This window comes from Stegodyphus dumicola, chromosome 3, assembly GCF_044657685.1.
Source record: "Stegodyphus dumicola isolate Sdum_Otavi_A_Nest chromosome 3, ASM4465768v1".
NCBI classification, from domain to species: domain Eukaryota; kingdom Metazoa; phylum Arthropoda; class Arachnida; order Araneae; family Eresidae; genus Stegodyphus; species Stegodyphus dumicola.
The window spans coordinates 121,349,212-121,364,521 of record NC_140770.1 but is presented as its reverse complement, the minus strand read 5'-3'; the positions used below and the strand labels follow the sequence as shown (position 1 = coordinate 121,364,521).

The following is a 15,310-nucleotide window of genomic DNA, read 5'->3' as shown; positions in this document are numbered from 1 at the left end:
TGTGATTTTACCTTAATTAATGATAACCAGTGTATTAACAGAATGCTTAAAAAAGAGGTTACAAATAGTATTTAAGTACAATTAATTATAAAATATGATTTAAAATTATTTATAAGAAGCAGTTAATAGCTTAACTATTTTCACAACAAATGAAGTGATGAAGTGAAATTTAACGAATGACTTTTGTCTTACATAATACACAGTTATAAAAAAATTCAGGTAATCATTTTTGATGCTTCTTATAATATGACTGCTTTTAAAATGGAGATTAGACTATTTCAGTCATCCATGAATTTAAAGTAATAAACACAGAATTGGAAATTTTCTTCATTTATTCTCCTACAGTATCTTTAAGACTTTATATACAATAGGAACTTTCTTATTTAATTTCTTTTTCAGATATACACATAAGAAATGAAAATATGATGCTGCATCAGGACTGTTTGGTATCCAATGGTAAGGCTTTATGAACTGAACCTTCCATGAAAAGTTTATCAGTGGGATGTAAAAACTTCTTTCATATTTGGGTACATTCTGAAGAAGAAATCATAATTCAAAGAGGGTTTCATAATTTCTTGCTTATAGTATTCTGAGTGATTTTAGCTCCTCGGTGAATAGAATAAGGTTTGTTCAGCCCATTCCCAGATATGATTAACTGTTATAGCTCTGAGGTGAACATTTGATGAAGTTGACAGAATTAAAACTGACTTGTTTTAGCCATGACTGATGTTATGAATTCTTAATTTTTGATTTGTATTTGAAATATGCATCCAAGTAATCCAAGTCTGATCTGTTGTTTTGCCATTGGTATTGGATTTCTCACACAAAACCTTAAAGATTATAAGTGCCGAATACAAGTTCCATACTTCCACATACAAATAAGTGACAAGCACACATATTAGATAACGACAAGTTTAAAACAACAGCCCACTTATAAAATCATCTAAAGCTGGGATGAAAAATACGATTCAGATAATGATATCAGATGTAAAAACACAAGTAAAATCATAAAACATGAGCTACATTAAAATACCAAGCTGCAACATCAAGACAAAATCAGCTTAAATGATACAGACCCATCCCTTTCAGGTAGTGAAATGAATTTGTACAGGCCTCTTTCCTACATGGTCAACAGGTAAGTCACAGTCATTAAAATACTTCAGAAAAAGTCTGTTAAAATGTGGATATTCAATTAAAAATAAACACAAATAGAAAACTATTACAAGTTGAACATATAGGTTCACTCTCTGTCCTCAAAAGGTAATTGTGTGTGACTCGTGAGTGACCAGTCCTTAAGATGCACTAGCAAGACTTACTCCCTCCAATTTCTAGTGGTCTCGCAATAGTGTACTTTAGGTTAGACACTTCTAAATTTATTCAGAAACTGATCTTCCCAGAATAACTGCCATTTACTTATGATTCTCTGCTTGATGATCATTTTAATATCACTATAAGGAACACGTGAATTTGGGGAAATAATTGCAAACTTTGCTATTGTGTCTGCCAGTTTGTTACCTTTTATGCCTAGGCATCCAAGGACCCAGCAGGAAAAAATCTTATACCCAAGACCCTTTAATTTTTTACGTATTCTTAGAAACTAATAGAGAATTTCGAGCATCAGAAAAACTATCTAAACATTTTAGAGCACTTAATGAGGCAGTGTAAATTATAAAACTTTCTTTCTGGAATTACTTAGAGATGAATGCAAGTAGTGTTTCTCTTAACAAAATGTTGAAACACACCCAGAAACTCAATTTTCGAATTATCCCAAGGTGGGATATTTAGATCCTTCACTGCTTGAAATTTCAAACCCAGAGAAGCAATATTTTTCTATCAATGATTCAGTCCTTCCAAGAAAGAAAGCACGTTAAGGGGTCATGCAAAAAATAAAATTATAACAGTCATCAAGCCCACAGATCTGCTGAGGATGATCAGATTGTGACAGAATAATGAAATATCAACAAAGAAACAATTGCTCATGCCATAACTGAAACAAGAGTTCATAACAATCAACATGTAGGCTATGGTTCGGAGAAGTCCAGAAGGCTGTAGAACAAATTCTCAGAACCTGATGATGGACAGGATCAAGTTTCACTAAAACAAAAGACTACACATCCATATATACTTGCCCCGTAGTTTAATCCGGAGTGTAAAAGTGCTCTGTAAATATGAAGTAAAGAGCAACATTCTGCACCCCATAAGGTGTTCACCAACACTTTCAGCAGGTTTACTATTTTAAGCATTTTTTCCTTAAATGCAAATCATGGGGAAGAAATGTAAGCTTAAGGTCAAACATCACTCCTAAAAACTTACCTTCAGGGACAATTGGAATTAACGAGCCTTGAAGGTGAAGCTCGGGCTCAGGATCAAGATTCCATTTTTAACAAAAATGCACACAAATGGTCTTCTCTTTTGCAAATATAAATCCCTTATTATTTGACCACTCCTGGATCCTGTTCAGAGCAATATGCTATTGTCTTTCCACATGTCTCATTTGCCTTGATTTTCTTTCTTTCTTTCTTCTTTTTTTATTGCAAAACATTTTTATTTTCTACATTTGTTTTATTTTGAGAAACCATACTGAATAAGAAAAAAGATTTGGACTTGGCGGCTCCATCTATCATGCAATCGAAAAAGAGGATGCAGGTTCCTGCACCACGGCTAACCAGAACTAACGCAGACTGAAATCCCAAAAGCAGAAGCTCCTGAAATCTTATCCTCAAAATGGCAACAAAAACATAGAGAGACTAGTCAATTGACACCATGTGGAAACAAAGTGCCTCCCATTTAGCCGAAGCAGAGGTCAAGGAGCGCGCTGAAAACAGTATTTGCCCCTGAACTACCAGGACAGGACCCTCCTTTTCAATGACAAGGGTCTCTATGCTCAGCAAACAAGTGGGTATTTTTTTCACCAATCGTAAATCATACACAAGAACTGAAACAATTTCTCATAATGAACCCCAACCTAAATGGATAACCACCTTGGGCATGGACCTACAAGGAGAGCAGATCCGAAAATATGACAATGTCACAAAGGCTATAGCACAATTTTTGGACTCCATAGAACAGGATTTTTTTTTTTCAAAAGGGCATTTATAAACTTGTGTCTCATTGGGAAAATGTAATTGAAGCCAATGGTGATTATTTGGAAGAATAAAATGGGTATTTAGGACTTTTGTGGGCCATTTTTGATGAGTGACAAAAACTGCACAACTTTCTTCGTTATCTGGTAGATACCAAAATTGTGGATTTCACCAAGTAATTACACTTTTCTTTCATATCTGATGAATTCTCTCAGCTTTTTTTAAGTCCAAAATATGATGCAGATGCCTTTACTGACAAATATTAGCTACAAATACTAATACTAATGGCATTCCCTCAAGGCATGGATCTTATTTTTCCTTCTTCCTTGAAGACTCTGCATTTTGGTTATTGCAGACATGGTTATCATAAATGGTAACACTGAGCTGCAAGTATTAGCACAATAAATGTTTTCAGTAAAATATGCATAAAGAAAAGTTTAAGAACTATTTTCCTAAGTTTTCATGGAATATTTTTTAATGGAAAATAACTTATATTCATATTACTTATGGGAAAAAATATGGAAATGCCCATATGTCAGCCTGTTCATTAGGATCTGAAGAAAGGGCAAATTATCATTAATCGGTGGTTTTATCACCTTGGCCATTGGTAAGCAACCATTTTTCTTTACTCCCATTTTAACAATCAATTCAACTGATGAAATGCAAAAGCTGTTGCTATTTTTTACTTTAATAAAATTATTTTGAATTATTCTGTAGTTTTATCAAAGTGCTTGAACTTGACCAACTAATGAGCTGTAAAATTTTTTTAAGGCATGATTCAATTTAAAAGCAAACAACTGTAACTGACAATGTTAATGTACATATGAGAAAATGTTTGACAATTAAAGTGGTAGACAACATCCAAAACAATTCTAAACACTATGTTAATCTATGAAATAAATCTGATTATCAAATTAACATTATTCGGCGGCCTTTCTCACAAAACACATAACATTATTTAGTGGCCTTAATTACAAATCACATACAAAGCAATAAGTTAAGCATATATTAATAAAAGAAACATGCAGAAAATAAACTCCATACATTTTGAGCAATAATAATAATAATAAACTTTTTACAAATTTCTTTTTCATGATCTAATCTCTTTTTATAATTTACCTACCTAATTAGTTTAAAATATAATATAATTTCAATAAAGTAAAAAAAAAACATAACATACATAACATATGGATGAAAAAGCATAACAAATTCAGATAGTAAGTAAATATCTCATACCATCATCATAAATAACAAGCAGTGGGGCAACCAGGTCACACATTCCTTGAACATAGCCAATTTCTAAATGTTCCCAAACATACCTAAAAATACAGTAAAAGAAAAAATGATTTATTTTTTATTTAAGAAGTGTAATATAAAAAAATGCATAAACATATTAAGTTACAGCCTTACATAAATACATATGTGCAACAATACATTACATAATTAATAAATACATTACGTAAATACATACGTGCACATAACATTTCTGAGTTTCTCCAAATTATTTCCAGTAAAGTACCAGTAGTTTCGATCACAACGCTGAACATCTTTGTCAATTCGATGCAGATTTAAAGAAAATAAGTCCAGTAGCTCATTCTTCAAAAAGAAGACAAAATATATACATGTACATAGAGTTATATGATATTAACCCAATATACATTACTCATAAAACTATAAAAATGCAAACACTTCTTTTTAAACATAAAATTAATGCAAATACTATAAACGGATTTTTCCTTAAAATTCCTTAAAGCATATAATATAAATTTATATATACAAGAAAGGAAGGGGAAAAAATATTTTTCCCCAAATGAAAGAAAGCACAAGATAGATTATAGAATTTTATCAACCTAGTTTGAAAAATTATAACAGCTCAAAAGACAAGTTATCAGATAAACTTTTTCCAAATTCTGAGTAGCAATTATGTAATCCTAAAACCAGTAAAATTATGCAAAAGATTAAAACTTAAGATTAGAACATAGTTATAATAATATTTATGCTCTGAGGGAAACATTTATGCTATTTCTAGAAATTAAAAAAGTATATATGAACTCTTTTTTCAGTTACAGCTGAGTATCACAATCCTTTCTATTTATAGTATACTAGTACATAAAGCTTATCTGATTTTCACTGTAATTCCACGAAAAATCAGCTGGGAGACATTAAATTAATACTAGAGAGGCACAATCTAGTACTTAACGGATGAGGATTTAGTAGCAAAAAAATTAATAGGATGTATACTATAATATGGAACGAATAGATAAAGGCTTTCTTGACAGGCTGATTGGCACAAAATACTGTCTGGCATAGAAAAGAGAGAAAAGTAAACCGAATAAGAATTAATAGGCTATGACCTCTCCTAATTACAATGGTTGCGTTGCAATGCCTGTTGATACTCAACTCCAGATTATCTAACAATTCTTGGGGTAAGAGTTCCCATTCTTCAAGAAGCATGTGTTTCAATTCCCTGGTGTTCTTCCCCAAAGGTAAGATCATGTTGCCAGGCATCTCCCTAAAGTATCCCATGCATGTTCAGTGGGACTGAAATCAAGGAAGCTAGCTGGTAGACCTGTTCAGTGGCTATTTTCACCTTCCAGGAGCTTTTCAACAATATGAGTCCTGTTTGGCCATGCATCGTCACCGATAAAAACAAAGTTGGTACCAATGGCAGCCTAGAAAAGATGTTTGTGTGTGTGTGTGGGGGGGGGGGGTAATTTCATTTCTGCAATGATCTCTGGTAAGTGAACCTCTGTGGAAAATGTGGAGCTCTAGCTATCTGTTCATCATTAATGCATTTCCATTTAATATTTACCTTGTACATACTACATTAAGAAAAGCAGTGGTGTGTATCAGAGACCAAATGTCTGCATAGGACAACTGGATATACTTCCAGATGGTTTGAGTTTCAATAATGGAGGTGGTGCAACACATGTAATTCATTTGTATGATATAGAAACAGACTACACAAAATTAGACTTGAATCTTATAATTTTTTTTTTTCTTTCAGGCCAAGCTGTCTGCTATCATATAATGAATTGATAAAAACTTGACTGTAAGAATATATATATATATATATATCCCTTTCTAGTTTACAAGCACTAGCACATGCTGATAATAATAATATTTTGATCTCATATATAAAACAGCTTTTTGTAAAGGTTGAAAAAATACATGACGTGAAAATGAACTGGGTGAAAGCGCATGTTGGTGTTACAGGCAACAGGGGGCTGACATGCTGGATAAAGAAGCTGCTATGAGTAATGCAGGGGATAAGTTCGATATTCAGGCATAAAAAAAGAATTGTTATAGGGAAAATCAAGGATTATATTTTGACTGCTGAAAACAGCAATGGAACATTTTTGGGGGAAAAATAAGTTAACTTTTAAGTTCTCAGGTTTCTAAAAATATGAGAATGATACAGATATTGATTACAATCAAACAATCGCTGGACATGGGCACTTCCCGGTGTACCTGAAAAAATTGAATTTCAATTTCTGTGATGCTAAAGGCAATGTATGCCATTTTGTGGAAGACAGCGCACTTTTGCGATATGTTAAGGAAAAATATGGCAACATTATCACTGTTTTCCTCGGCCGACCAACAGCAACCTTTCTTAGAGCAGCTTTCTTTAGCATTTGGAAGGCTTTCCAAGCTCATGAAACAACACTTTTATCAATTCCAAACTTCTGAGTAACAGAAGCCAAACTATGCTTGGCTTGTCAGTCATTCTACCACGTGAATTGGCTTTCATAGTACTCATCGTAAAAAGGCCCTTTTCAACAATTTCATCATTGTATGTTGAAAAATGAATTTTTTGCTCAAGTATAATTAATATCATAAGGGAATGCAGGATACACTGTCATTTGAAGCATGATTGTCTCCTTCCATTTTTGTATACTTGGTGGCAAAAAAGTATGTTCCATACTCTTTCTTCCAATTAAAGAAAAAATTCACATGTTCAAACCAACAGAGAAGATATATTCCTCAGACATCATTAATAGAATATGTGCTTAGAGGTGTTATACTTCTAGGTTAAAAAGAGAGATGGTTCCATCTCTATTTTTAGCCTAGGTTGAATAACATGAAAGTTGAAAGGGACAAACATTTTTTACTACGATCACACATTTTCAGTTTTATATCTAAAAAAATTCAATTGATTTTTTTAATATTTTGATTTGTAGAAATATATTTATGTTATGCATTCCTCAAATTAAATGTTAAATATACTTGAATTTTTCTTTCTTTTCTTTTGGGATAGCATATGCAAGCAAAATTTGAAAATGGACCAAAAGCACTCAGTATGGACCTAGACCAGTATCTAGATATTTCCTTCATTCTTTTAAAAAGTGATTTTTGAGAACATTTTAGTCTATGTTAATTTTGTATCTCTACCATAGAGCACGTATTTATACCACACATTATGTATTTTCAGATAAGAATAATTAGCTGACTGCAAGTTATATTAATTCTTCTAAACATCAGATTTATTAAAAGTTTTGCTGAACTTCCTATTATTAGAGTTCAGCAAAGTTTAAATAATGCTAGAGAAATAATCCAAATAATCCTAAAGAAAGCTCTAGGATTATTTGGATTGTAATCCTAAAGAAAACTCTAGGATTATTTGGATTGTAATCCTAAAGAAAGCTCTAGGATTATTTGGATTGTAATCCTAAAGAAAGCTCTAGGATTACAGCAAAGTACACTAGAGGAAGGGATTCTATGGGAAACTGGTTTGTATTTATGTTATACACAGAAAAACCACAAAAACTCCTTTGCAGCTAGTATGTTCTTTTCTCTAGGATATTTTTTCCTTGAAGTGAATTCTCAGACAATATAAATTTTATGGCAGATCATAATCGTTGCCAATTAATTAAGATCACAGTTGCTTACAAAGACGTTGAAACATAGTGATTATTTACTCAGATATCCTTATAATAGTAAAAGCATGTGCAAGTCAAAGAAATATAAAATCTGGGATAAATTTTTATGGAATGAACGTTCAAGGGCAAATTATTACTGCTTAAAGAATACACAGTATTTCCCTTTCAAAATACCACTAAATATTCCACAATACTCAGAAAATATGCAACTGAAACCTCATATAAATAATGTAAAGTGATGAAATGACATGCATAGCTCCCTGACCAATGACACAAAATTATCAATACAACTCTACTAAATTACATTTTTGAAAACTATTTAAAGAATATGAAATTCATTGCACATTACAGGTTCCTAATATTTATGCTTTGAGTACCATATAAAGAAATTCTGCCCAAGATATTCATCAATTTTGTGAATAACAACCTCAATCAAATTAAAGCAAAATACAGCTATTTTTATTAGCTTTTATTTAGTTCACTTATATTGTTGCTGTAGTGAAAAGTTTCACACTGAATTTTAAACTACTTCTTATATGCTGTTTAGTTAAAATCTTGTATTTGACTGATTGTGGATGAGAATACAATGTGGTAAAGTCGATTTTTCAAAATTAGATTTTGGTTTTTAAGAACATAATAAACAATTTAAAATATAATTTATATTTTTAATAATTTGAAACAATTCTCAGAACATATCTCTGTTTAACAATCAAACTAAAAATTTCAGAAATGCACCATCACATGATCTGTCTGTACCACTGGATGGAGCAGGAAAAATCTTCGAAAATAAATTGACATGTACTTTAAAATTAATTTCTACTTTTTTTAATAAATCCTCAAAAATTGCTTTATTTTGTTTATTTATTTATATTTTTTACTAATGAACATTTACAATTTTAAAACTTCAACATCTAAAATGGTTAACATGGTTTAAAAATTTTCCCAGATTAAAAAACAAATTCTCTGCCTCATTTAAAACAAGAATGATAAAAAGATACCATTTAGGCGATTTTATATATGTTTCTAAAAAAATATGCTACAATATGAGACAGAAGGCAAAATATCAGTTCTTCAGATTATTGCAAGAGTTAAAGCAACAAGAATCAGCATAATATTTATAAATTTCCAGGACTAGTTTCAAAAGTTCTATATTTAAACCTCCAAAACTAGCCCTGCAAATTTATGAATATTACATTAATTCTTGCTATTCTAACCCTTCCAATAATCGTTATTCAGCGTGTTATTTTAATTAAAAAAATGATTTTTCAGCTGGTTATGGCTTCATTATGTCACACAATTTTTCTTACTTCTTTACATTGATTAGCATTTAAAATCATTTGCAATGAAATCTACCATGCCTTTTTTAACTTCTTCCATTTGTATACATTTTTCTCAGTATTTCATTTTAAAGTTGATTCTCTTAATTTTATTGTAGGAAATAATATTATGTTTTTTATGGTACTTTAAAATTCTAACATCCAAAAATGTTATTTGAAATATTCAAAGGTTATAAAACAAACTCTTCACATTCTTTCAAAACAATAATGACAAATGTTTACTGCTGTGATAAATGTTGTTTCCAATCCTGCAGGTGTGCCTCCAAATGTTTAGCCACTGTGCTAACACTGTAGCTGCTGAAATTAAATACAATCGACTTAAAAGAACATACCAAGACAGTTGTAGCTCAGCTATGTTCAGAAATCCATGGCAAATACACTACATAGTGTTGCTAATGTGGTCAAGCATGAGACTAAACAAAACAAACAAAAAAGACAACTTTCTAGAATTTTTTAAAATTAATAGCTACTTTTTAATAAGTTTCTGTGCAACTCATCCAACATCTGTGTAACTCATCAAAATTTTGCCATCCATTTTTAAACTATTCCCTGATAAACTACCGAGCTCAAATCTTGCACACATACTTATATTAGATGGCATTAACATGTGCTAAAGTGATTTTTCCAAAATGTTATTTACATTTTTGAAAATTCAGTGCTAACTGCTTTATTTTTGGTTTGTTTTCATATGTATTTCCATTTAAGGAACAGACCAACAGTCTCAGAATTTTATTGATGGTACGATCCAATAGTGTAAAAAAAAAATTATTTTTATGCATGAAATTTTAATGTAATTCCTGATTTTTTGGCAAAATTGCTGAATTTTTTTTTTTACAATTTGATTTAGCAAAATTAATGGAAAAAAAAGCATGATTATTCATTGTTGAAGAATGAGTTTTCAAATTCAGCTACAGTTTTATATCGCAAATAATGAAAGCATGAGGCACCCTTGATAAATTTATTAATAATGTGTTAATAATTAATAATAATTAATTTTATTAATAATGTGTCATTCAGATTAAAAAGATAAAAATGGAAAAAAATAAGTTTTATAAAATAAGCTTTTATTTAACTCATAAAATAATTAATGATCCAAAAGGCGAAAAATAACTTATCGTGTAATTTAATGGGTATACGATATTATATAATTCTCTTTACAAAATTCATCTACAGTTTTATATCAATAATAACAGCATGGGTGCCTTAATAATGAAATCTATTAAGAGACTCACACTGCAAAAAATATAAGCCATTATGTTCATAAATTTATCAAGGGTGCCTCATGCTTTTATTATTTGCGATATAAAACTGTAGCTGAATTCTGCACAGATAATTATTTAGTTTTAAATTAAAACTTACTTTGTGACACCTTTTCTGTTATTTTCCCAAAATGTTGCCATATGATGATAGGTGTGATTATATGGAATTTAAAAACAAATGCTGAAAGAATTCTGAAAACTTATTGAGTCCCCTGAAAAGTTCATATTTTTTTTTTTAAATCAGAGTACTTTTTTCCTTTAATTTTTGTTACTGTTGTTATGGAGTAATCTTGTTTCTAGCTAATAAAAGAAAAATGCTTTCCCTGCTTGTCTTATGTCATATTCTTCTGTATATTTTGATATTACTTTATTTCAGTGCAACATTAAAGGTGCATGATTCATCATATCATGAAAAAAAGAAATCAAAAAGAAAAGAAATGCTAGTCAAACAATATGTAAAATTTAAGCAGTATATGAACAAAGTCATGTTACTGATGGCAAAGTTAGGAGATAGTTTTGAGAAGTTTAAACATAAAAATTTCAGCCTCAAGGATAAAGCTTGACTGCCTTCATCTTTAAATGAAGACCTGTTAAAAAAAGTCACCAAAGAAATTTCCATTTTACTCTACGAAAAATAACTTATCGTGTAATTTAATGGGTGTACGATATTATATAATTCTCTTTACAAAATTCATCTACAGTTTTATATCAATAATAACAGCATGGGTGCCTTAATAATGAAATCTATTAAGAGACTCACACTGCAAAAAATATAAGCCAAAAAATATTTTTTGAGAAGTTTAAACATAAAAATTTCAGCTTCAAGGATAAAGCTTGACTGCCTTCATCTTTAAATGAAGACCTGTTAAAAAAAGTCACCAAAGAAATTCATAAATTTATCAAGGGTGCCTCATGCTTTTATTATTTGCGATATAAAACTGTAGCTGAATTCTGCACAGATAATTATTTAGTTTTAAATTAAAACTTACTTTGTGACACCTTTTCTGTTATTTTCCCAAAATGTTGCCATATGATGATAGGTGTGATTATATGGAATTTAAAAACAAATGCTGAAAGAATTCTGAAAACTTATTGGGTCACCTGAAAAGTTCATTTTTTTTTTTTTTTTTTTTTTTTTTTTTTTTTTTTTTTTATAAATCAGAGTACTTTTTTCCTTTAATTTTTGTTATTGTTGTTATGGAGTAATCTTGTTTCTAGCTAATAAAAGAAAAATGCTTTCCCTGCTTGCCTTATGTCATATTCTTCTGTATATTTTGATATTACTTTATTTCAGTGCAACATTAAAGGTGCATGACTCATCATATCATGAAAAAAAAGAAATAAAAAAAAAAAAAAAAAAAAGAAATGCTAGTCAAACAATATGTAAAATTTAAGCAGTATATGAACAAAGTCATGTTACTGATGGCAAAGTTAGAAGATAGTTTTGAGAAGTTTAAACATAAAAATTTCAGCTTCAAGGATAAAGCTTGACTGCCTTCATCTTTAAATGAAGACCTGTTAAAAAAAGTCACCAAAGAAATTTCCATTTTACTCTTCAACAGCTAGCACACAGATTAAATGACTTTCAAAAAGCACTGCACATGATCATTTAAAGAAGCAAGGATATATAATTCTCTAAGATATGAAGATACCACATAACTTAACAGAGCAAAATATGCTTTTTCATTTCAGCTTGCAATTCTCTGTTAAAACAAATGATGAAATGGCTCATCACTAGGGATTAGAAGCAGGGCTTTTATAACAGTATTTTGAAAACCAGACCATGGCCTAAGTCATATGAATCTCTTTACCTCCAAATGTAGATAAAATTTTAAAAAAAAGGTGATCATCTGTACACAGGATGTCTCAGCACAGTTGCAAATTTTCAGGAGACATAGACAATAGAAAACCACATAGCAATGCAATGCCAGAAATGCTTTACTGGCATAGCAGTAACAACACAAAACACATGACTGAAAGGACACAAACAGTGAGGGAAAACATGCCATATGGTTTTAGCATAATGTCCCTCCCCCCTCAGCTTGATGTGTGTCTCCACCTGAATGCAACGTATCCTCCACATAGGATTGGCAGGAGTGATCCGATGCACCACCCTTGAGCAGCAAGATCGCCACACCATACTTGCATTGACTACTTTCTCTGAGTGTATGTCAAAATACTGGTGTAAGAAATCCCAGTTAACAGTGTTGAGGAACTTGCTGCACGCATTGTGGCAGCTGCTGGAAAAGTTGAGAACACACTTGGTATTATCGAGAACATCAGATCTTCCATGCACCGGAGATGTGAGGCCTGGTACGGGCTCATGGTACAGGGTCATAATTTTGAACACTTTCTTTGATGACAACCATTTCCTGTTTTTGTTCCTGTTTCTTGGTTTCTGCTATGCTAAGCATAATAAACATGTTTTCTCACCCTGTTCATGTCCTTCCTTCCTTGTGTTTTGTGCTGTCACTATTCCATTAGAAAAGCATTTCAAACCATGCATTGCTATGTGATTTTCCATCGTCTCTCCTGGAAGTATGTAACAGCTGTGCTGAAACATGCTGTATAAAAGGATTACACAGAAACAATTTATTAAATATTATTTAATCTTAAACCCTTGATTTTTCTTTAGAAAAATTAAGATATGTATTGATTACCAACTTTCTTATCAACATTTTCATTTTGGTTATGTTAGGAAATCATTTCCCCAGTAGATTGTTTTACACTGGATCAAAGAAACAGATGTCCAAAGGAAGAATAAACAAAGGAACAAATCTATAACAATAAATGGAAGATCTTTGTTCAGCCCAACTTGCTAATCCAATGAGTTATTGCCAGAGAAGACTGAAAGTCCACATTATCATGTTAAATAGAAATAAAATTCAGGTTTCTATTTGGTCTCCTTTTTTATAATGGCTTCTTGAAGTTTGTGAAGAATATGAATATAACATTTTCTTGTCGCAGTAAAGACCATATATGAAAAAAATCAAGAAGAGTGATGCCTTTGTCAAAAAACAGTAATTTCTATGTTTAATAGATTTGCAGAGGAGGGTAATGATAGCCATGGAACTAATCATTCATCTCTTGATCAGAAAGGTATATTTATGTTTTGTTCTTGGTAACAAAAACTGCAAAAAGCTGTATCTTTATTTATTTCAAACTTTAAAGAGATCAAAGTGAATGGCCATTTTTTCCCCTTCTTAATATCATTGGTCAGCTGTTGAGGTACATATTTAAAATAATCTACGTTTTCTACCATATTTTGTATTGGTAACCACAGCCCACTTCCCTTCCCCCCCAAAAAAAAGGCTGAAATAGGATTACCTGCCCAAATCAGTTCAATTACCCGTTGAAGAATTAATGTCCTTGTTTGTAGTTGATAGCCTCTGACTATGTAATTTGTATTTTCTACTTTAAATTGCTTTATCCAACTGTGCACATAGCCCTTGTCAACCTTTTAGCCTTCTGTAGATGTAAGATTGCATTTTTCTTCTACCAGGATTTTTCAGTATTACACTTTGTATTTTGTATGCACTATTTACTTGCAATGTAAAAAATTACTTTATATGCTTACACAGAGGAAAAATCACACTAATAATATAAGGAGTCCAAACAACATCTATCAATAAAAAATTAAAAAAAAAAGTTAGGTTGATTTTTCATTACTTTCAGTTCAGATCTCACATATAAATGTAATTTGTATATGTTATAACATATTGGTATATCTTTATTAATTAAAAATAATATAAAAACTCAAAATTAGTAATAGTTAGAAGTAATAAAAAATTACTGAGTAAACTCCACCACTTGATGATGCTGGTGATATGCAGCATGAATGTGGATCTGTCTGTAATTGTGAATTTCCTTCTGTTTCTTGCTGTTGTGAGCTTCCTTCAACTTCTTGCAATTGCGAGCTTCCCCCAGTTTCTTTAGGAACTGCACTTTCCTCCATTTTTTCTTCTAGGAGAGTCTCACAAGGATTGCTGTTTACATTTCCATCTGGATTTTCCAAAGCAGTATGCACTTGTGAAGGAGAAACAGGATTTCCAACATCAACAGAAGGATTTGTGATGATGATGCTTTGGCTTTCAATGGCTATTTAAATATAAAATAGCTTAAATGATAATTTCATGTTTCATAACATCTTTATAATTTTTATTATTGAGCCAAATTTTACTTTTCACTCACCTACTGAAATACGAGTAGTTAAATTTTTGAAGCATGCTTTCCAAATTATAGCAGAATATTTTTAGCATACCATTTTTTACCACTAATACCATGAGAAAATTTCAGATTATCAGATTTCAAAAGTTCCCATTCTACATAGATAGAGTACAAATTATTTTTACATTATCCTTGCTTATATCCAAGACTAAAATTTCAGCTTACTACATAAAAGACAATTTTCAATAATCTGTCATATCTTTTGGGAGCTCATTAATAAAAGAAATAAAAGTAAACATGAAATCGTTGAAAAACTAAATAAAAATATTAAAATTATTACAACAACAAAACATAGAAGAGCTATCTATAACAAACAGTGTTATTATGTTAAGTCTTTATAAAGAAAATTGCCTTTTATTCATTTATATTTCTTAAAATACATAGTGAAAACCCCATGAATAAGTCTTTCAGCAAATGTCGAATCATGAAAAACTACCAGTGTTCATCTACTGCATGGCAGTGGTCAAAACGGAATAAAAAGAAAGTAGAATTAATCATAAATTAACTTAAAGGATGTTGCTACT

The 15,310-nt window shown here is 31.0% G+C and overlaps 1 protein-coding gene across 1 annotated transcript in view; it reads right to left on the bottom strand.

Moving 5' to 3' along the window:
- LOC118181744 (small G protein signaling modulator 1-like) overlaps nucleotides 1-15,310 on the bottom strand; it is a 226,869-nt gene that overhangs the window by 22,624 nt on the left and 188,935 nt on the right. The window contains exons 19-21 of the mRNA XM_085813251.1: nucleotides 14,353-14,657; nucleotides 4,555-4,679; nucleotides 4,320-4,402 (exon numbers count right to left, since the gene is read on the bottom strand). Coding sequence (XP_085669377.1) covers nucleotides 4,320-4,402; nucleotides 4,555-4,679; nucleotides 14,353-14,657 — 513 coding nt within the window. The remainder of the gene's footprint in view (nucleotides 1-4,319; nucleotides 4,403-4,554; nucleotides 4,680-14,352; nucleotides 14,658-15,310) is intronic.